We start from the raw sequence: 17,438 nt of genomic DNA, 5'->3' as shown, positions 1-17,438 counted from the left end.
TGCATTTTCTTCACCTACAAAACATACCGTATTTTCTGCACTATTCGGCGCTCTGGATTATAAGGCGCACTGTCATAGAATGGTCTATTTTCAAACTTTTTTCACAAATAAACTGCACCGGACTTTATATGAAACAACAGTTCGATAGGTCAGTCGGACTTTGTTTGGTGCGTTCACGGTGACTCTGGGCTTTGTTCAGTTGTGGCGCGTAGGGAGGGTGCTGTCTGGGGCCGCTGGATTATTGGCGTGTTCGCAGTGACTCAGTTGTTCAGTTGTGGCTCAGAAAGGCACACTGGACTCGCTTTTTCGGTTCGTTTCTCCGTTCTGTTCCTTGTCCGTGCGTGTTTGCGTGCGCTGTGGGCGGTGCGGCTTTGTAGTTTACTGAAGTCGTGCTGGGACACCTGAGTGGATTCGCGTATAAGGGCACTTTGGATTGCGGGGCGCGTAGTCAGTTTTTTGATGGGGTTGGAGGCTTAAGAGCGCGCCCAATAGCACGGAAAATACGGTAATAACAACATTGATATTGTTGTTAATCTCTATGGTAATACTCCTAATTTTTCATCATTCTGAAACCATGAATTGCAAGTCTTTTCAGCACTAGATCTGAACATTATATTTCAACAATAGAGCGCACATTTGAATGGAGGCAAATGACTCAACCCACTTTTAATTTTCTCTATTCCCAAATTAATTTAACAAAAGGCACACTCAATAAGCCACATCAATCTAAACCATCGCCTCTATCAGTAATGCAAAACAGGGTCCTAGGCAACAGACAGGGGGAGCCAACCCTATCCAAAGTGCTTTTGAAATCCCCTGTACACTGTCATCTTTTAAACATGAGTATTAAAGCATGCATATTAATGAGGCATTGGTAACTGAAGTTTTAAAAGACAATAAAGGGCCATCTAATTAGAAGTGGCTTTACTGGAATTATTCATCACTGGTAATTGACAGTCCCTTCCGAGAGTCACACTTGTATTTATGAATCAGTGGCTTAAATGGCAACTTTTAAAGCAATTAACTGGTAATACGTCCCTCTGTGGGTACGTCATCCTGGTCACTTAGTCCGCTTTCTTATTTTTGAATTTGCATGATCGGGTCTTTTTCTTTCGGTTATTTACTATACACAAAGTACATTTGGAAATTAAGTGTAAAACTATTGTATTATAATGCAGTTTAAGTCACTTCTTAACACTTGAGTGTGGGAGTTAAACCCACAAAAGAGAGAAAAAAAAAAAAAGATATTAAAGCCACTTTTTTTTTTTTTTTTTTAAGTTGATTGAGTTAATAGCACTGAAAAACTTAGAAATACATACATCTTTACTCTAAATGTTGTTCCTTTGGCTATAATCTGCCACAGGATGTCATAAAACGTATCAACTTTCACGGAGAATGTTCCATAGTATGCTTTTAAATTTTTATTTCCATCAACATGCCATCTAATATAAAATATAAAAATGACAATATTCTACTTAAGTATTTTGACATTAAAGGAGCAATGGCTATAATTTGAGCATGGAGCAAAAGCAATTAGGAAGTCAATTAGAAGATAATTTGCTATATAAACTTGGAACTTCAAAAAAATTTGCCTTTTTGTAACTTTTTTGAAATTTCTATGGAGATTGTTAGTTTTGTCTGGAATGTTCCACATGACTTTATAATTATCCATCTTTCATTTATTCAGTTAGGAATAAATGAAATTAAAGTGTTTTTGTTTCTTTTACAGCTTTTTTTGTTGGTGCTTGTCTATGTTTAACGTCATACTGTGGAACATTCATTTAAAGCAATTACATCGCCATGGAAACAAGCAGCTGGTGCAACTTGCATCAAGCTATACTGCACATGAAGCAGATTTAAAGTTGCACTGTGTAACATTTCCAGTGTAGAGTATGTCGCCTTCTTGTCCCTATGGAGATTGCCTTACTTTGCCTAAAATATTCCACAGCATATTAAACTGGAGCGAACTGGTTGAGAAGATTGCGCAATCGAGCCAAGTTACAAGTCAGATCTAAGGAAAGGCAAGTACTAGTACAGTAAGAATTACTGTTCTCACAATAATATCGTGGACCATCACAATATATCGAATTACAAGTCTCTTTGCTTAAATGAAGACTTATGGTGGAGAAAGAGCTAAAAAAAAGACAAAGGGAACTACATAAACCCTGATTCTTTGCTCCATTTCAGTGCAGACTACAAGAAGAAATAACAGTTCTGAGCTTCTAAGTTTTAGTTCTTTGGATTAAGGCTTGTCAAGGCATTTTAAGAGGAAAAAGTAGCAACATATCGCAATAAATGGATATTGTTACATTCCTAATCATGAGCCTCCCCACCATATTGTGAGCTTTCCCATGATATCGCAATAAATATCGTACCGTAATACCATTCATACCGTTACGATATCATATCGTGAGACTTGGATATTGTTACATCCCTTATAAGAAAGCATGTTTTTCCAGGTATCTTGGTCAGTATTAACGCTAACCGAAAACGAAATAAATGCAAATGCTGTATATTTTCGTGGTATACTGTGGAACATTACAGATGCAGTGCACCTTTAAATTAACGACCTATTGCCAGTATTGTGCAGCGTCTAACACCTGACGTATTGACTCTCTTAAAACAAAGCCGGTCTCTACTTCAGAAACAATCTGCAAATGCATTGAACTGTCACTTTGCATTTGTGCCTTTACATACTCCCGCTTTTACGCACTACGTTTTGAACCCACAAGGCTGATAAGGACATGCCCCGTAGGGACAAGGGGCCCGCTGCTGGTGCCGGAGACAGGTTGAAGGAGGGGTAAGCAGCGTGGAGAGGAGAAATTGACAGAGTGAAAGACAGTGATGGATGGATCAGGACGTGCGGAGAAAGGGTGAAAAAGAGCCCGCTATAGCTGTGTTACGAGAGCAGTGCCTTTTACGCGAGCAGTCTCCGCGGCAGGCAATGGAATCTGATTAGTCAGATGTCAACCGGTGCGCTGAAAAAACAGGCCTCTATTTGGGTGGCAAATGGCATCCCGGCTCCGAAAACTGGGAACACATCTTTCGCTTTTCACGCCGCAGAAATCCCCAATCCGTGAAGAAAACTGCCATATTTACTTTAGCAATTTCTTATTAGGTGTTGTCACTATCTCCAACCACAGTTACTTCGCCAGCAGGCACGAAAACAGGCTTAAAATATACAAGGCCTGAGACGTGCACATGGCTTATCAAATGAGACACATTCAGTTCTACCCCCAAACTAGCTAGAGATGGCGGCGACGTCAGTTATGTCTGGGTTGGCGCGGGTAAAATATTCTGACAATGTTTTTTTTTCTTCTTTTTTTTACAATTAATGTGTTTGCTTTGATTATGGATATAAAAAGACAGGCAGAAAGACGAGGCGTGTAGTGAGGAGAGGGGGTAAAAGTTACAAGCTGTGTAAAATTTCTGTTTCAATAGCTTGAAGGGGTACATTAAGCTTTATCACAACATACAGCCCGCTTGAAACAATCTGTATGCAAATATAGTGCCTTTACGTTCGGTCCTGGGCTGTTTTGTAGCTCTGCCGGCAAGATTTTTCAACCTAGTCAGTGGGTTTTGCGCTTCGCAGATGTTCTTTAATCTGTAATGGATGCTGGCACACGAGCAACCACTCCGCCGATGTCTTTAAAACTGTTTATTTGATATGTCTTAATGTTCTTGCTCTTTCACAAATTGACTCGCGGGCTGCTTAATTCAATCAAAACTCAAGCAAATTAACGGGCTTAATGCCTCAGTGGATCCGGATGCTAATTGTTTGTGCTGTATGGTGGGAAAGCGCACAAAAGCGGGACATTAAAGGAGTGTGAGAAGCAGGTCAGTTGCCGTGGTGATTTGGTTGCGGAGCGGGCCTTATTGCGGTGATTAAAACTTGGGCCCGTGTGCCAATAAAGGAGAGGTGATGTCCGTGTGTTAAGGAAGATACATTATGCTTGTGTCTGCTATTGTTCTAATATAATATACTATAAACTACACCCGTGGATCAGTATGTTGTAATTTTGACCTTATAAAAGCTTGATATTGATATTAAATGATTTCATGAAAGAAGCAAGGCCGCTGACTTCCATGTTAGAAAACTACGGTGCCCAATGGGAACTGACATAGCCATAAAAGTCATCACAACAAAGAGCCACGCAGTTGTCCTTTTTTGCATAATAATAACTGCTTTAAGATAAGAGAACTTGTATTTGTCCCACAATGCGGTAATTCCAAAAGCTGGAGTTTGTGGTTCATATGGGACTATGGGTGTAGCTGGAGGTCAGCAGGGGGCGATAGAGGGTACTTACTGACTTCGGTGGCCGTGACTGTGATGTTGTGCCACATGTCGGTTTCCCGGTCCAGAGGTTTGGCCAGGGTGATCTTGCCATCGTCTAAGTTTATGTTGAACTGGCGCTCCAGGTCTGTGTGTCGGTCGATGACGTACCTAAAATGAGAGAGGACAAAAGAGGATGTAGAAATCGGTATATACCAATTTAAAATAACTTTTTTTTTTCTTTAGATCCAACCAGAACTAGACCACAACTAAAGCAGGATTAGAAATGGACCAAACCAAATTTACTGTATTTTTTGGACTATAAAGTGCACTGGATTATAAGGCGCAATATGAATACTGTTGAATTCTCTCATGTATTTTCATACATAAAGTGCACTGGATTATAAGGCGCATTAAGTGAAACAAACAGATGACACTTGAAACTGATACCTTAACCCAGGCATCCACGATCTATTGGCTGATCGTGGCGTCATTCATCCGGTGTTGCCTTCCTGTCTTGGTGAATGTGTATTATGTTGTGTGTTTTTTTTTTTTTCCTACGAGGAGGACTCAAATAAACATTGAGTAATAATGTGTTTAATGCAGCTTTGCACACATTTGTTTATGTTTTACAGAAAGCACATGGCTAATTTGCATAAAACTATAAGTGCTGAAAAAAATAGCTAGCTCCAGGACACAACTCAGTGGATTATGTGTGTTCTTTCAAGGTGATGGCAGCAGTGTGCGTTGAGTAAGCACAGAACTATTCTTGGCCCTTTACTCCACGAGGCTCCTGACTACGGTAGCCATAATGCTCCTACAATCCATCAATCGGTGTGGCTTCATAGCTTACCAAAGTTGTACTAAGTTGTACACTGTCGATTTTTGAGAAAATTAAAGGATTTTAAGTGCGCCTTATAGCCTGAAAAATACAGTACATTATGGCTTAAACTGGACCAAAACCAGGGCCAAACAGTAAAAACACCTTAATGTTTTTTTTTTAGCTTTAAATTATGCATATTAGTCTTGATAGCCAAAGAAGGGTCACACTTTAACCCTGGACTGACCAGGACTAAACCAGTACAAGAACAGGTCCAAACTAAATCTACACCAAACTAATCGAAGTGTTAACTCACCAAAGATCCTAGTATGTTCACTCTAGATCTATAGCCTCCACAGCACTACAAAGTTTGATTATCACCAAATCACAATTCCAACTTCAGTATTTTTTCAACCAACAATTCAAAATAGCAGCCGTATCAATGATCTTGCATCTGTACTTATGTTTGAAGGTAACTGGCAGAACTTAAAGTTTTCTTAAGTTTTTGCCATGCTTTGGAAGATAGTTACACCCATTAGAACTGTTTACTTTCTGAGAATGAATTGAGTTTACAATTCATCATTTCTCTATTTGGTATGCGGAGTGTCAGTCCGTAATGAAACAGTACATTCAAAAGCAGTACAACAATGACTTTCACTCTAAAGAACACAAGGATAACTTTAAGGTTGATTGATAGTGTTTTGATACCGCTAAAAGGCGTTAAAACTTCACTTTCTAAGCATTGTTAATGATTCTGTGAAGGGGCGCCACACCTCCCTACTGTTTGTAAATGTCAACCGCGCACTTCCACTTGTCTTCCCAACAAGCCGTTAGCTATTTTGTGTAGCCGCATGCTATTTATCAAGAGACGCCTTTAGATTAATGCACATTTAAGACTGCCCGAGGAATAATTAAGCACCTCACCTGAGCAGCAGGGGGCATTAAAGTGTAATAAGTAGTGAAAAAGGCTGTCCGGACCACCGCGACACCTCCCCAGCGCTAAAGCAACATTAGTATAGGGATGTCAGGGTAAGGGATGGGCCGCTGTTAACCCCGTTCGGATCTGTCAACACAAAATGGCTCCCACAGGGTTTGCATTAATGAGTTAGGACAACAGGCTACGACAACAGTGGCGGTGGGGCTAATAGATGAGACAAACATGGACCACTGGACGGCCGTGTTGTATGTAACCTTGTGTTTTCTGCCACGTTTACCTGAAGACTACAGGAGAAGCAGGTTACGCCTATTCAGCAAAACTATGCATAGGCGTGATTAAAGGTAATTCTGAAAGCATGTAGGAGTTTATTAAGGATCTACAGTCTATACAGAGTACCAATAATACCAGGGAGCTGATGTTATGATTATTTTGCATGAGTAAAATGTAAATATTGGACTATTTTGCCGGATGACAATGTGCTAAGATGCCTGGTCTACAAACAGCACAATGCAAAATTTTAAATGGTTCATTTCAAGTGCCGACGGAGATTCCGTGCCAGCGAAAGTGAGCACTGCGGCGTGATAACCGTAGTTTTGCGAGGATTCACGTGGTTTGGAGGGATGTAGTCAAGGCAGGGGGATATTGTTGTCAAGGTGGCCACCCTAACTATAAAGCGCTACGGGAAACACTGCCCCAATCACAGATGAGTTCCTTTGTGAATATTAAAGAGCTGAGCCTTCTGTGTAGCTGCACATGTAGTGGCAGAATGGAAAATCACACAAATTGCACAAATTCACTTGTGCACAGCCCTGCACCGAACCGAACGTCCCGTACCGAACTGTTCGGCACAAATTCATGTACCGTTACACCCCTAGTAGGTATGATTATGTCAACATTCAACTGCCCTAAGTATGCTTTACAAAGACTTTAAGATGAGTCAGGTTACTGGTGAAGCTCCCCAAGTTCAGTTGGATGTTACTGACAAAAATATCCTGGGTTTGTAAATCATCACAGATTTCTGCAGAATCACTGACTGAAGCTCAAAACTCTGGTAATCTGAGGTGAGAATTATGAAAATTACGGGTGACCAATAAGCTCCTTTGTTTCACATGTGTCAGTGAAAAAAAACTGATCTGATTACACAAATCTGTCTCAAGGCACAATGGAAGGTGTGGCGACCAGATTATTCTGCATAAAAATACAGAGAGAGATCATTCTGGACATTCCAGGCAATGCTTTCCTATGACTAATACAGATAGTAGACAAGCATGATTTGAAAATAGTCAAAATACCACTCAGTGAACATGTCTGCTGCTAGTCAGCCTAAAATAAGAATGATGTCTCCCAACCTTCACAAGGACAATATGGCAGCCTTATTAGTAAAATGACACGTTTTAGATTTCAAAAGACTGTGTTAACTGGAATTTCTAGCACAAATCTTGCATAAAAAACTCCGTGGCAGAACCTAAAACCGCAGAAAGGACACCCGCAGATCTGAAATTGGAATCGACATAAAAGAGAATTTTTCTGATGCCACTCGAAGCTGTGAAATCACCCTTTCATGTTGCAACGTGCTTCGTGCCAAGTTCCCGGGACAAGCCCACACGAAGCGGACTCAAAAAAATGCCGTCAGTATGGGTCATCTATGCTTTCACCACAACTGCTTTTAAAAGACACTGTACCCGATTTTTACTGTCTTCAAAACGTGACAAACAGAAATAGTTCATTTTAAATGGTTTGCAGTGGTCCAAAGCAGTGGTGGAAGGGAACAAAGTACAAAAGTAAAAGGTATTATACTGAAGTAAAAGTATAATACTGAAGTACATTTTTTATGTAACTGCACTTTAAGTATATTTCACAGTAGATACATTTCTTTTACTTCATTACAATTGAGAGCAGATATCTGTACCTGCTACTACATTTTTAATCCGGACAGAAAAGTAAAAAGTACTTTGTTCCAACTTTGAGCAAGCCAAATACACAAAAACACCTAGAAAAATTAAGCAATCAGTTGAATCACTTAAAATCAGCTGAATTCTTCAAAATCACTACATCTGATGCTTTAATAGTTCCAAAAATTCCTGCAAAATACTTTAATTATACAATTTTAAAAACACACTACAGTAGTTTTACCTAAGTAGATTTTTTCATGTGATACTTTTACTTGAAAAATAGTTTGCTCCTTTATCTGTACTTTTACTTAAGTAACAAGACTGAATACTTCATCCACCGCTGGTCCAGTTACTCCTCACTTACAGTATGCATTTCGAGCAACCTCATTATTCACGGTGATGACTTTAAAAGCACTTTTTACAACTTTCAGATGCCAGAGCGAGTTTTGCCATTACAGTCTAACAACAACTCATTTCATTTATTTTATTTGAGCAAACTGTTACACAATATAACACAAGGAGAAAATGTTTTGAACAAATAGAGCAGAAAATACACTGCTCAAAAGTAGGAATGTAACAGTATCAGTAACAGTAATTTTTCGGTACAATACTTTCATGATATGCATTTCACGGTATGATATTTATACGATATTTGTGAAGGCAAGCAAAATGGTGAATATGCTACTTATTCTTTTTTAAAAATGCCTGTACTATCCTTTAAATCTGTCGTCATCCAACCTAAATAATTTTTTTTTTTCATGTAGTCTGCACTGAAACAGAGCAAAGGATCATGGTCAGTGTAGTTCTGTTTTTTGTAGCTACTGCTGCAACAAAACTTGTAATTTCGATACACTGTGATGGCCCACGATATTATTGTGAGACTTTTGTCCGTACGATATCACGATATTTTGGTTATTGTTACGTCCCTACTCAAAAGCAGAAGGCACATGTAAGAATTGGTGTAAAAACGGCTGATTGTCATATCCAATACCATACAAGTAAAACAATTGCATTTAATATCCTAACAACAACTAGCAAGATAACTGCATACTTCCTGATTCTCGGACAATCAAACACTTGACAATTCGACGCAGACAGAACACAGCAGACTTTATTTGATGCCAAGAGTTCTGTACAAATTTTGCTCAAACACACGCAGAAAAAAATTGGGTACAGACTCTCGAAAGGTAATACAGGTAAAAAAAAAAAACACGGGACACTATGATTCCAATGGGAGATTTGTTGCTTCATGGGTCTTTTAGCTCAAAACTGTTTCTATTCTTTGCTTACTGACAACCAACTCCCTTTATTCCACTTTTTTGCTTGGTCTAAAGATATTCCTAATCCAATTTTCCTTATCCAATTTACTGCAATTTTCCCCCCAAACTCCTCTGCTTCCAGACGCCACCATTCGCCTAGTCTCCCTTCCCTCTACTTTTTTTTTTCTTTTTTTTTCAATTCGAGGTTTCATAACGTCTCAGTCCTATCAGCACAGACCTGTTGGCAATGGCCTACTGATATTTAAATGAAGCAAAGAAGCAAAGAAAGATGGAGCGCTGAGGGAGAGAAGAAAGAGAGAGAAAGAGATTGGGAGGTGAACCAAAATGACAATGAGAATTCTGTGACACATTGTCTGCAGGATCGGTAGATGTAATATTTGGTTATTTTCCGTGTACTCTGACTATAAAAAAGTAAACACATCATTGAATAAATGAGTAAATACATAAATACAGCTAATTTAAAGCCACAACATGTAACTTTTAGATAAGAAAAAGACTAAAATCACTTATGTTCTGATGACATGTCAGCTCAAGAAAGGTATACTGTACCTTCAAAAGTATATCCAAGCAAACATTTAAAGGGCCCGTATTACGCTATTTTCTGATCTGATGTGGCTTTCTCATCAAATATATATCTTGAGTTCTTCTTCTCTTCTCAGAAACACTCTGTTCCACCTTGTGATGTCATGTGGTGATGCAGTAATTGTGTTTTAAAACTCCATACACCTTCACTAGAATCATCTGGATAATTTCACCTCGGAAATTGCCAATCCATAAAAAGTCTGTTAACTTGGAAATCACCACTACATGACATCACAAGGTGGAACAGAGCATTTTGAGCTTTGGAGATGTAGACATGCTTTTGATGATTATAACATGACACTGTAAAATGGCTTAAAGGTGCTTTATATAACTTTCTTATGAAGAGTCTGCCTACATTTTGTCTCCATGAATTGCTTTGCTTGGTGATATTAAACTTAACTATCTCCACAAAAGCAAGCAAGAGATGCCACAAGACCAAGATACCAGTCAGATCTGTGCAGAGGATGACCCGTTGACTCTAGATGTCCATGATCTTTGAGCAATAAAACACCCATAACTGAATGAATGGAAGATGGATACGTTTAATGCTGCACTGTAAAACATTTCAGACAAACTAATACTAATACTTAACTCTATTAAGGCTGGGTCTCATTAAGAATACCAACTGCCAATACGATACATACCTCGATACATGGGCCACGATCTTGATATAGCGAGCTTTCGTTTTGACACAATGCATTTCAAATGGATTTGATACGGTTCAATAAACAATAAAGGCTAAATCATGGCTATTTGCGCAAAGTTAATATGAAACACACACATTTTAATCATCAAAACAATGAAATCGAGTCTCCTTCCCCTAAACAAGCAACAAAACTTTAGCACTGTGACAAAATAATTTAGTAAAATAAACCAAAAAAATACTCTTGACGATATATCGATAGCAGTCCCACAATGTCGATACTGTATCATCACATTAAACGATACGATATATCAATATTTTGATATTTTTGCACACACCTAATCTCCATGGAGACAAGCAGGTGGCAAACCCTCTATCCAAAAAGTTACACAATGCACCTTTTCAGCTCACAAATAAAGTCATATAAGACCTTCAAATTGAGGGTTAGTACTGCATTGCATCTTGATACGAGCACTGGTAATATCTTCTTCCTTTCCTAATCTAAGTTTTACAGGTAAAACCACAAAATAAAACTGCACACCACAATGCATTTTATGTCATATTTATAAACCACAAGACACCCAAATGCATTTTGATGCGTTATTAACGTCCTGTAAATATCAGAAACAAAAAACGGACCACGCATACCCTGAGACGGAGCCCACCCTTACGCTCATATCGGCAAAGCAATAAGCCAAAGTCACGACTACTCTTTCTCGGCACGGTGGGGCGTCGCTTGCGCACAAACAGCCCCCAAATGAAATAAATAAATAAACGTCTGGCCCAGATTCCCATTGTTGCGAAGACGTACCGAGCCGTGACATTTCCATTTTTGAGATGAAATGGTGTAAAATCCTCCAGACGCAACGGGGAGGGAAGAGAGGGGAGAAGGAGAGGGAGAGATCCGCCAGGACTTCCCCCTCCCCGAGCCGGCTCCACCCCCCCCCCCCCGAAAGCACTCTTCATCGCCCCCCCCCCCCCCCCTCCTCTCACCCCTCCCTCCCCTCTCTTGGCCTATACACAACGCGGAGCACTTTCAAGACAGGCAGACAGCAGCAAACCACCTGGGAATTGCCCCTCTCCCCCCATCTCCCCTCGTCTCTCCATCTCCCCATCGCTCTCTCTTTCTCTCTTCCGCAGACGGAGAAGATCCCAGTCAAGCTCCTGACAGGCTCACGTGGAAGAGAGCGAGGAGACAGAGCCTGAAATGTTCTGCCACCTGTCACTCAAGCTGACAACCTGATGTGAAAAGAATTAAAAGCAAATAAAAAAAATATATATAAAAAAAGTATACCCAAAGCAGTACGTGCGCGGGTTGCCAGATAAGTGGCTTGCCTTTGTGTGTGTGTGGTGTCAAAGTTTTCTTGCTACGGGGAAGGCAGCGGATTAGAATGTTGGTGGGGGAGTTCTTGTTTGTGATTTGATATGAACTGTAATACTCAAATGTAAAAAAAAAATTTAAAAAAAGGAGTGAAGAGTTTGATTTATTATTAAAGGTGTATTGCACAGCTTTTCTAAAGGATGGCCCACTACCTACGGATTATTATTATTATATTATTTATTGATAATGGGTGTTTCTATTGCTCAAAAATACAATAATTCCCTCGGTGAATAAGGGCGACTCTCCACAGACCTGAATTGTAATGTAACAAAGTGCTGTAAACTGCTTGTTTCTCTCATGTTAGGTTTATTCTATACTGTGGAACATTCAAGACAAAGTAATAATCAGGGTTCCCACGGTCATGGAAATCCTGGAAAAGTCATGGGAATTGAAAATGTCATTTTCCAGGCTTAGAAAAATCATGGAATTTGGTAAATTCAATGAAAGCTTTGGAAATGTCATGGAATTTTAGTATCTCTTTCAGGCAACTACACTGTTTTGTTAAGTTATCATTAGGCTATTATGATCATTTCTGAATGGTTGCACCTTTTGTTTAAAAGAGACGACAATAAATGCACTGACAGTATTCTGAATGTAAAAAAACTATAACACCATACCATAAGGTGAGTGGAAAGGGTTAACATTTCATATTTAGCTCTAAAAGTCTGATCAATTCTACACATGTAGGTGCCGTGAAATCATGGAAAATTCACTTTAGGTCATGAAAAAGTCATGGAAAAGTTTTGAAATGTTGTCAGTGAAAAAGAGCAGGAACCCTGAATAATATTTCCACGAAGACAAGGAGGTGACGGACCATCCACTAGAAATGTTATGGAGCACACCTTTAATCGCGAGATCCATTCAAGATAATGAAAAGTACACTATGTAACTTTTCTCGAATCTGCCACATGTGTGTCTCAGTGGAAATATGATTGCTTTGTCTTGATTGTTCCACAGTATTTGATTAAACTCATCTATTGTTCACTTATTTAGTTACAGCTCAAAATAATCTATAAAAACGAGTCTCCCCATAGATCTGACCTGTAATTACTTCCATGACCTCTCTCCATGGAGATCGATATGATTAATGCCATACTGTGGGATATTACGAACAACGATTTGTGGAGAGGCGACGCTTGGACACTGAGGAAGAGCGCTAGTGAGCAGTCGAAACCATCTAGGTATGAAAACAAACACGTGGTCTGAAAAAAGAACCTGAGGGGTGAGGGACTCCAGTTTGTAGATGAATTTAAGTATCTTGGTGTTACCTTGGACTCCACTTTAACTTTTAAAAAACATGTAAAAAACATATCAAAAATTTTAAATTTTAATATTCATAATTTTAGGCAAATTAGATCATCACTGCCAGAAAATGCAGCTAAAATGTTTCTCCACAGCATGATTTTCTCTCACATTGAATACTGCATTACTAACTGGTCACTGACAAGCATGACAACCTTAAAAATAATAGAATCACTTTTTTAAAAAAGCGTTAGATATTTGATAGGAAATCTTTATCTTTTCATCATTGTCTCATATTACAGAAGTATAATATCTTAAGTTTTGGAAATTTAAATACAAATTTAAACTCGCCTGCTCAGTCTATAAAGTCTTAAATGGACTCGCTCCACCAGCTCTGGGTGAGTTCATTAAGCCCAAGTCCAGTACTAGTGGTCGGGGAACAAGAGCCTCTACCAGAGGCGACTGTGCAATACACTATAGACGCACAACTTTCAGTCAACAGGTGTGATCAGTCAAGAGTACAGAAACCTGGAACAACATCCCAGCTGCTATAAGAGACTCCACCACTTTCAGTTCATTTAAAATTAATCTGAAACGATGGCTTAAGAGAAACCAGATCTGTAACCACTAATGTTCTGCTCCTATGTAAATGTCAGTGTTGTATGTCATGCTTGTGTGTTTGTCTATTGTGACACGTTTTTATGTTTTATGTCTTATGTCTCTGTCTCTCTGACCTGCCAGGGACTACAGATGAAATGAATATGCATTATCCCTTTTAAATAAATAAAAACTAAAACCTAATAACATAAAATACCGGAAGACCAATTGAACATCAATGGACTTGGCGATCATATTGCTCACTAGATATGTTTAATGCCATACTGTGGAACATTCCAGGCGAAGGAATAAGAGGTAAGCGTGGAGATAAGCAAGTAGCGGGCCCTCCACCAAGCGTAAACCCAGAATTTAACCAAATCCAGAACATTCCCAAGTCAAAACTGGACCCAAACCAGGAAGAACGTACCCTTCATACCAGTTTCCAATCGCTATTTGAACCAGCATTAGCTAACTAGGCGGGTGTCCAATTTCTGCCCTACAGTTAGTAAAAAAAATACTCATTTTTGTACCAGAACAACAACATCTACACATAAGCACTTAGTTTTAATGTATACAGCCTTGAATAATCTAAACAAAACATTCTTAGACATCAATATACATAATTTTGTTGGCACCAAATATTTTCACAGCGATCCACAGACAGCCAGACGTAATCAGAGATAATCTTAAGGACAATTAGCTAATCAAAACGCATCGGTCTGACAGCAGCATAAACAGTAATATGAAGAAAAAAAAAAAAAAAAAAAAAACTATATGGAATCGCAATCAGTAGCATTGCATTGTTTTGTGCTCACTTACGATTCATCTCTCCGTCTCGTCTCCTTCCTTCATTTCTTAGATCAGCTGTCAATCAAACCCCGTGGCCATGACTTTTTATGCTAGACAGTCTGTAGGAGGTAATCATTATGCTTAGCACTCCAAGCTATTGTTGCTCACACCATCTTCACACAGGAATGTCAGTGTATAGCTCGCTATAGGCTCAAAAGCATTCTCCAGACCAGCCATTAACCAAGAGCAATGCAAGGTTAGACTTAATTAAAACCTGTGGCCAGAATCTTATCTTACGTTCTGTTCAAGGGTTTTAGCTCCTGGTTATATTATGTCATTTTGAGGACTGTTCATCATTCAGACCATTGAATTGTTAATTGTTATGGCACCGGTCCTATTTATTTATTTATTAGCCTATTGCATATGCTTTAACTCTTTCCCCCTTTGACGCCTACTAGGAACAACCCTTACATATATTCCTAGGGCTACCCTTAGAGCACAATTGCATAAATGAAAATGAACTTCCACAAGTGATAAATGATAAATGATTTTCACATTCATGAACTTAATGGAAACACAGATATATTTGGTATCTCTGGAAACCTTAGACTCTGAACTATTCATTTATAGATGTTTAAATGTGATTCAACTCATTTACAGGTATACAACAGCTTACTGAAAATGAGAGTTTACTTGGTCAGGTGCAAAATCAAAAACAAAAAACTACATTCAGCATCTGATATATGCATGTTCTGAGTACTATATTCATAAAAAAAAAAATTGAAAAAAATATATTTGTCAAAGTATTTAAACAGATTTCATATCACCAGATACAGTATAGCCAAGTGTACACCTGTTTTTACCTGTTGTACACCTGTGTGGACCTAAATATTTTTTTTCCATTTAACTTATTCAACTCATTTAGCTTATTATAATATAATAATAAAACTCTTCCCCATCAGTGAGTGTCCAGTATTTGTCATCTTGGTTACTTTCTCGTGCGCAGAGCTCCATATAAGCGTTTGTTTCTGTAGCAATTCTGTCATACATCGCATCTTGGAAAAAAGGACTGAAATATTTCAAAGGACTAGCCTGAGCAACATCCAGATTTCAGGGCAGTTTTGGTTCATAATCGAGTATAAAGTCCCCGATAGTTTGTTCAGATATCGCAGGACTCCACACAGACGCATCAGCGGCATTCTCACCTTTGTAAGTTTCACTCTCCGAAAGTCCGTCGCTATTTCTGTTTTCCTCTTTATAATCAACTTCATCATCACTTTGAAATCTATACTCTAAACTTATCCATAAAATACGTCCACTCCTCATTATTTCTAAAACTGTGCGCTGCAGCTCCGCAATCTTTCCATTGCTCGTGTTTTGTGTTGTGTTTTTTCCGGAAGCTACAATCGTCACAACTTCGATTAACTTCGGAAAAAATCTGCGAAAACATATCTTGGAATCCTATCAGTCAGCCTTGTATGAGTTGTAGTGGCAGCCACTGTTTACATGTGAAAAACTGAGCCGTTTCTAATGGTCGTCAAATCACGTCTTTAGTGATACAGCGGAGGTGTCAAACACGTCATTAAGGGTACGGGGGGGGTCATCAGATGTCGTCTTCATAGGGGAAAGAGTTGGGTAGAGGAAACCGGAGCACCCATAGGAAAATCACACAAAAACAAGAACATGCAAACTGTCACAGAAAAGGGTGACAGCGGCTTACTGGTTAGAGCAACAGTCTCCCAACTCCAAGGTCAGGGGGTTTGATTCCTGCTTCCGATTTCTCTCATTGTGTCCTCAGGCAAGACACTTCACTCCCATTGCCTAGCATAAATGTGGTGTGAGCGTGTTGGTGGTGGTCGGAGGGGCCCGATGGCGAAGATTGGCCGTTAGTCTGCTCCAGGGCAGCTGTGGCTACAACAGTAGTGTAAAGTGAATGAGTAATGTCTAGAGTGTAATGTAAGGCACTAATGTTATTATTAGAAAGGCCCCATGATCAAGAGTCAAACCTTGAACATTTTTCCTGTGAAGCTGAAGTGCTAACTGCTGTGCGACCACGCTGCCCCAAACTTTTCATCCTAATTTAAGTCCTAACTTTTCATCATTCCGAAACCCATGGATAGAACACAAATGGATATGACAACTAATGGTAATATTATTGTCATTTTATTTTTTTGTTACCAAATGTTTATTGGTTTTTAATATAACAAATAAACAATACACAAACCAACATAACAGGTCCAGGACAAAATTAAATAAATGAAAGATTAGTGCTCATCTATATCTACCACATTAAACTTAGACAAACTTAAAAAAACAATATTACTTAGCCGCTCAGTGGTCTAATATACACCTCATAACAAGTAATATATAAGTAGTTTTTTCTTTTGCATTATGGATACGCGCTGTGGACAATTCTAAATAAGCAATGTCCATAAATGAAAGTACCCATTGGCGATGTGATAAAGAATGAGGGGGTTTCCATCTAACAGCAACCATTTTTTTTTAGCAGCTGTAAGGCCCGCCAGAAAAACATTTTCTTGCTCTTTACTCAAGCCAAGCAGAGACATATCATTAAGAATCAAAACCAAAGGTGAACAGGGAATATTAGTAGATAGTAGAAGAGACAGACTATTGCTTATTACCTTCCAAAAGTAAAAAACACCTGGGCATTCCCATACCATGTGTATTGTCATTTTATTTAAAAGTACAGCATGCACGTTTTGGAGGTGGCACGTAACCTGCATGATTTTGTGGAAATGAAAAGTTAAAACCACTGTTACTTTGGAACATTCTCCATATCCTCCTTATTCAATTATGTGCAAAAGATTTGGTTTTGTGGAGTCATCTGCCTGACTTCAAGGAAATTGCTGTTCTGTGAAACATTCCAGGACAAACCAGATGGAGAATATTTTAGAAAAAAAAAAAAACTTTCTCAAAACAAAGTTATGAAAGTAATGAAAATGTCTGAGAAGCAATCAACATTTTATGGTTAACAATATTGT

General features: G+C 38.9%; 1 protein-coding gene across 1 annotated transcript in view; it reads right to left on the bottom strand.

Moving 5' to 3' along the window:
* The window catches only part of cdh8 (cadherin 8), a 274,545-nt gene that overhangs the window by 10,937 nt on the left and 246,170 nt on the right, over positions 1 to 17,438 (bottom strand). Inside the window, exon 7 of the mRNA XM_055154831.1 lies at positions 4,308 to 4,444. Within this exon, the coding sequence (XP_055010806.1) occupies positions 4,308 to 4,444 (137 nt within the window). The remainder of the gene's footprint in view (positions 1 to 4,307; positions 4,445 to 17,438) is intronic.

Source organism: Boleophthalmus pectinirostris, unplaced genomic scaffold (genome assembly GCF_026225935.1).
Source record: "Boleophthalmus pectinirostris isolate CB_2022bp ecotype Guang Dong unplaced genomic scaffold, ASM2622593v1 HiC_scaffold_19, whole genome shotgun sequence".
NCBI lineage: Eukaryota > Metazoa > Chordata > Actinopteri > Gobiiformes > Gobiidae > Boleophthalmus > Boleophthalmus pectinirostris.
This window is presented reverse-complemented; position numbering and strand designations above follow the sequence as displayed.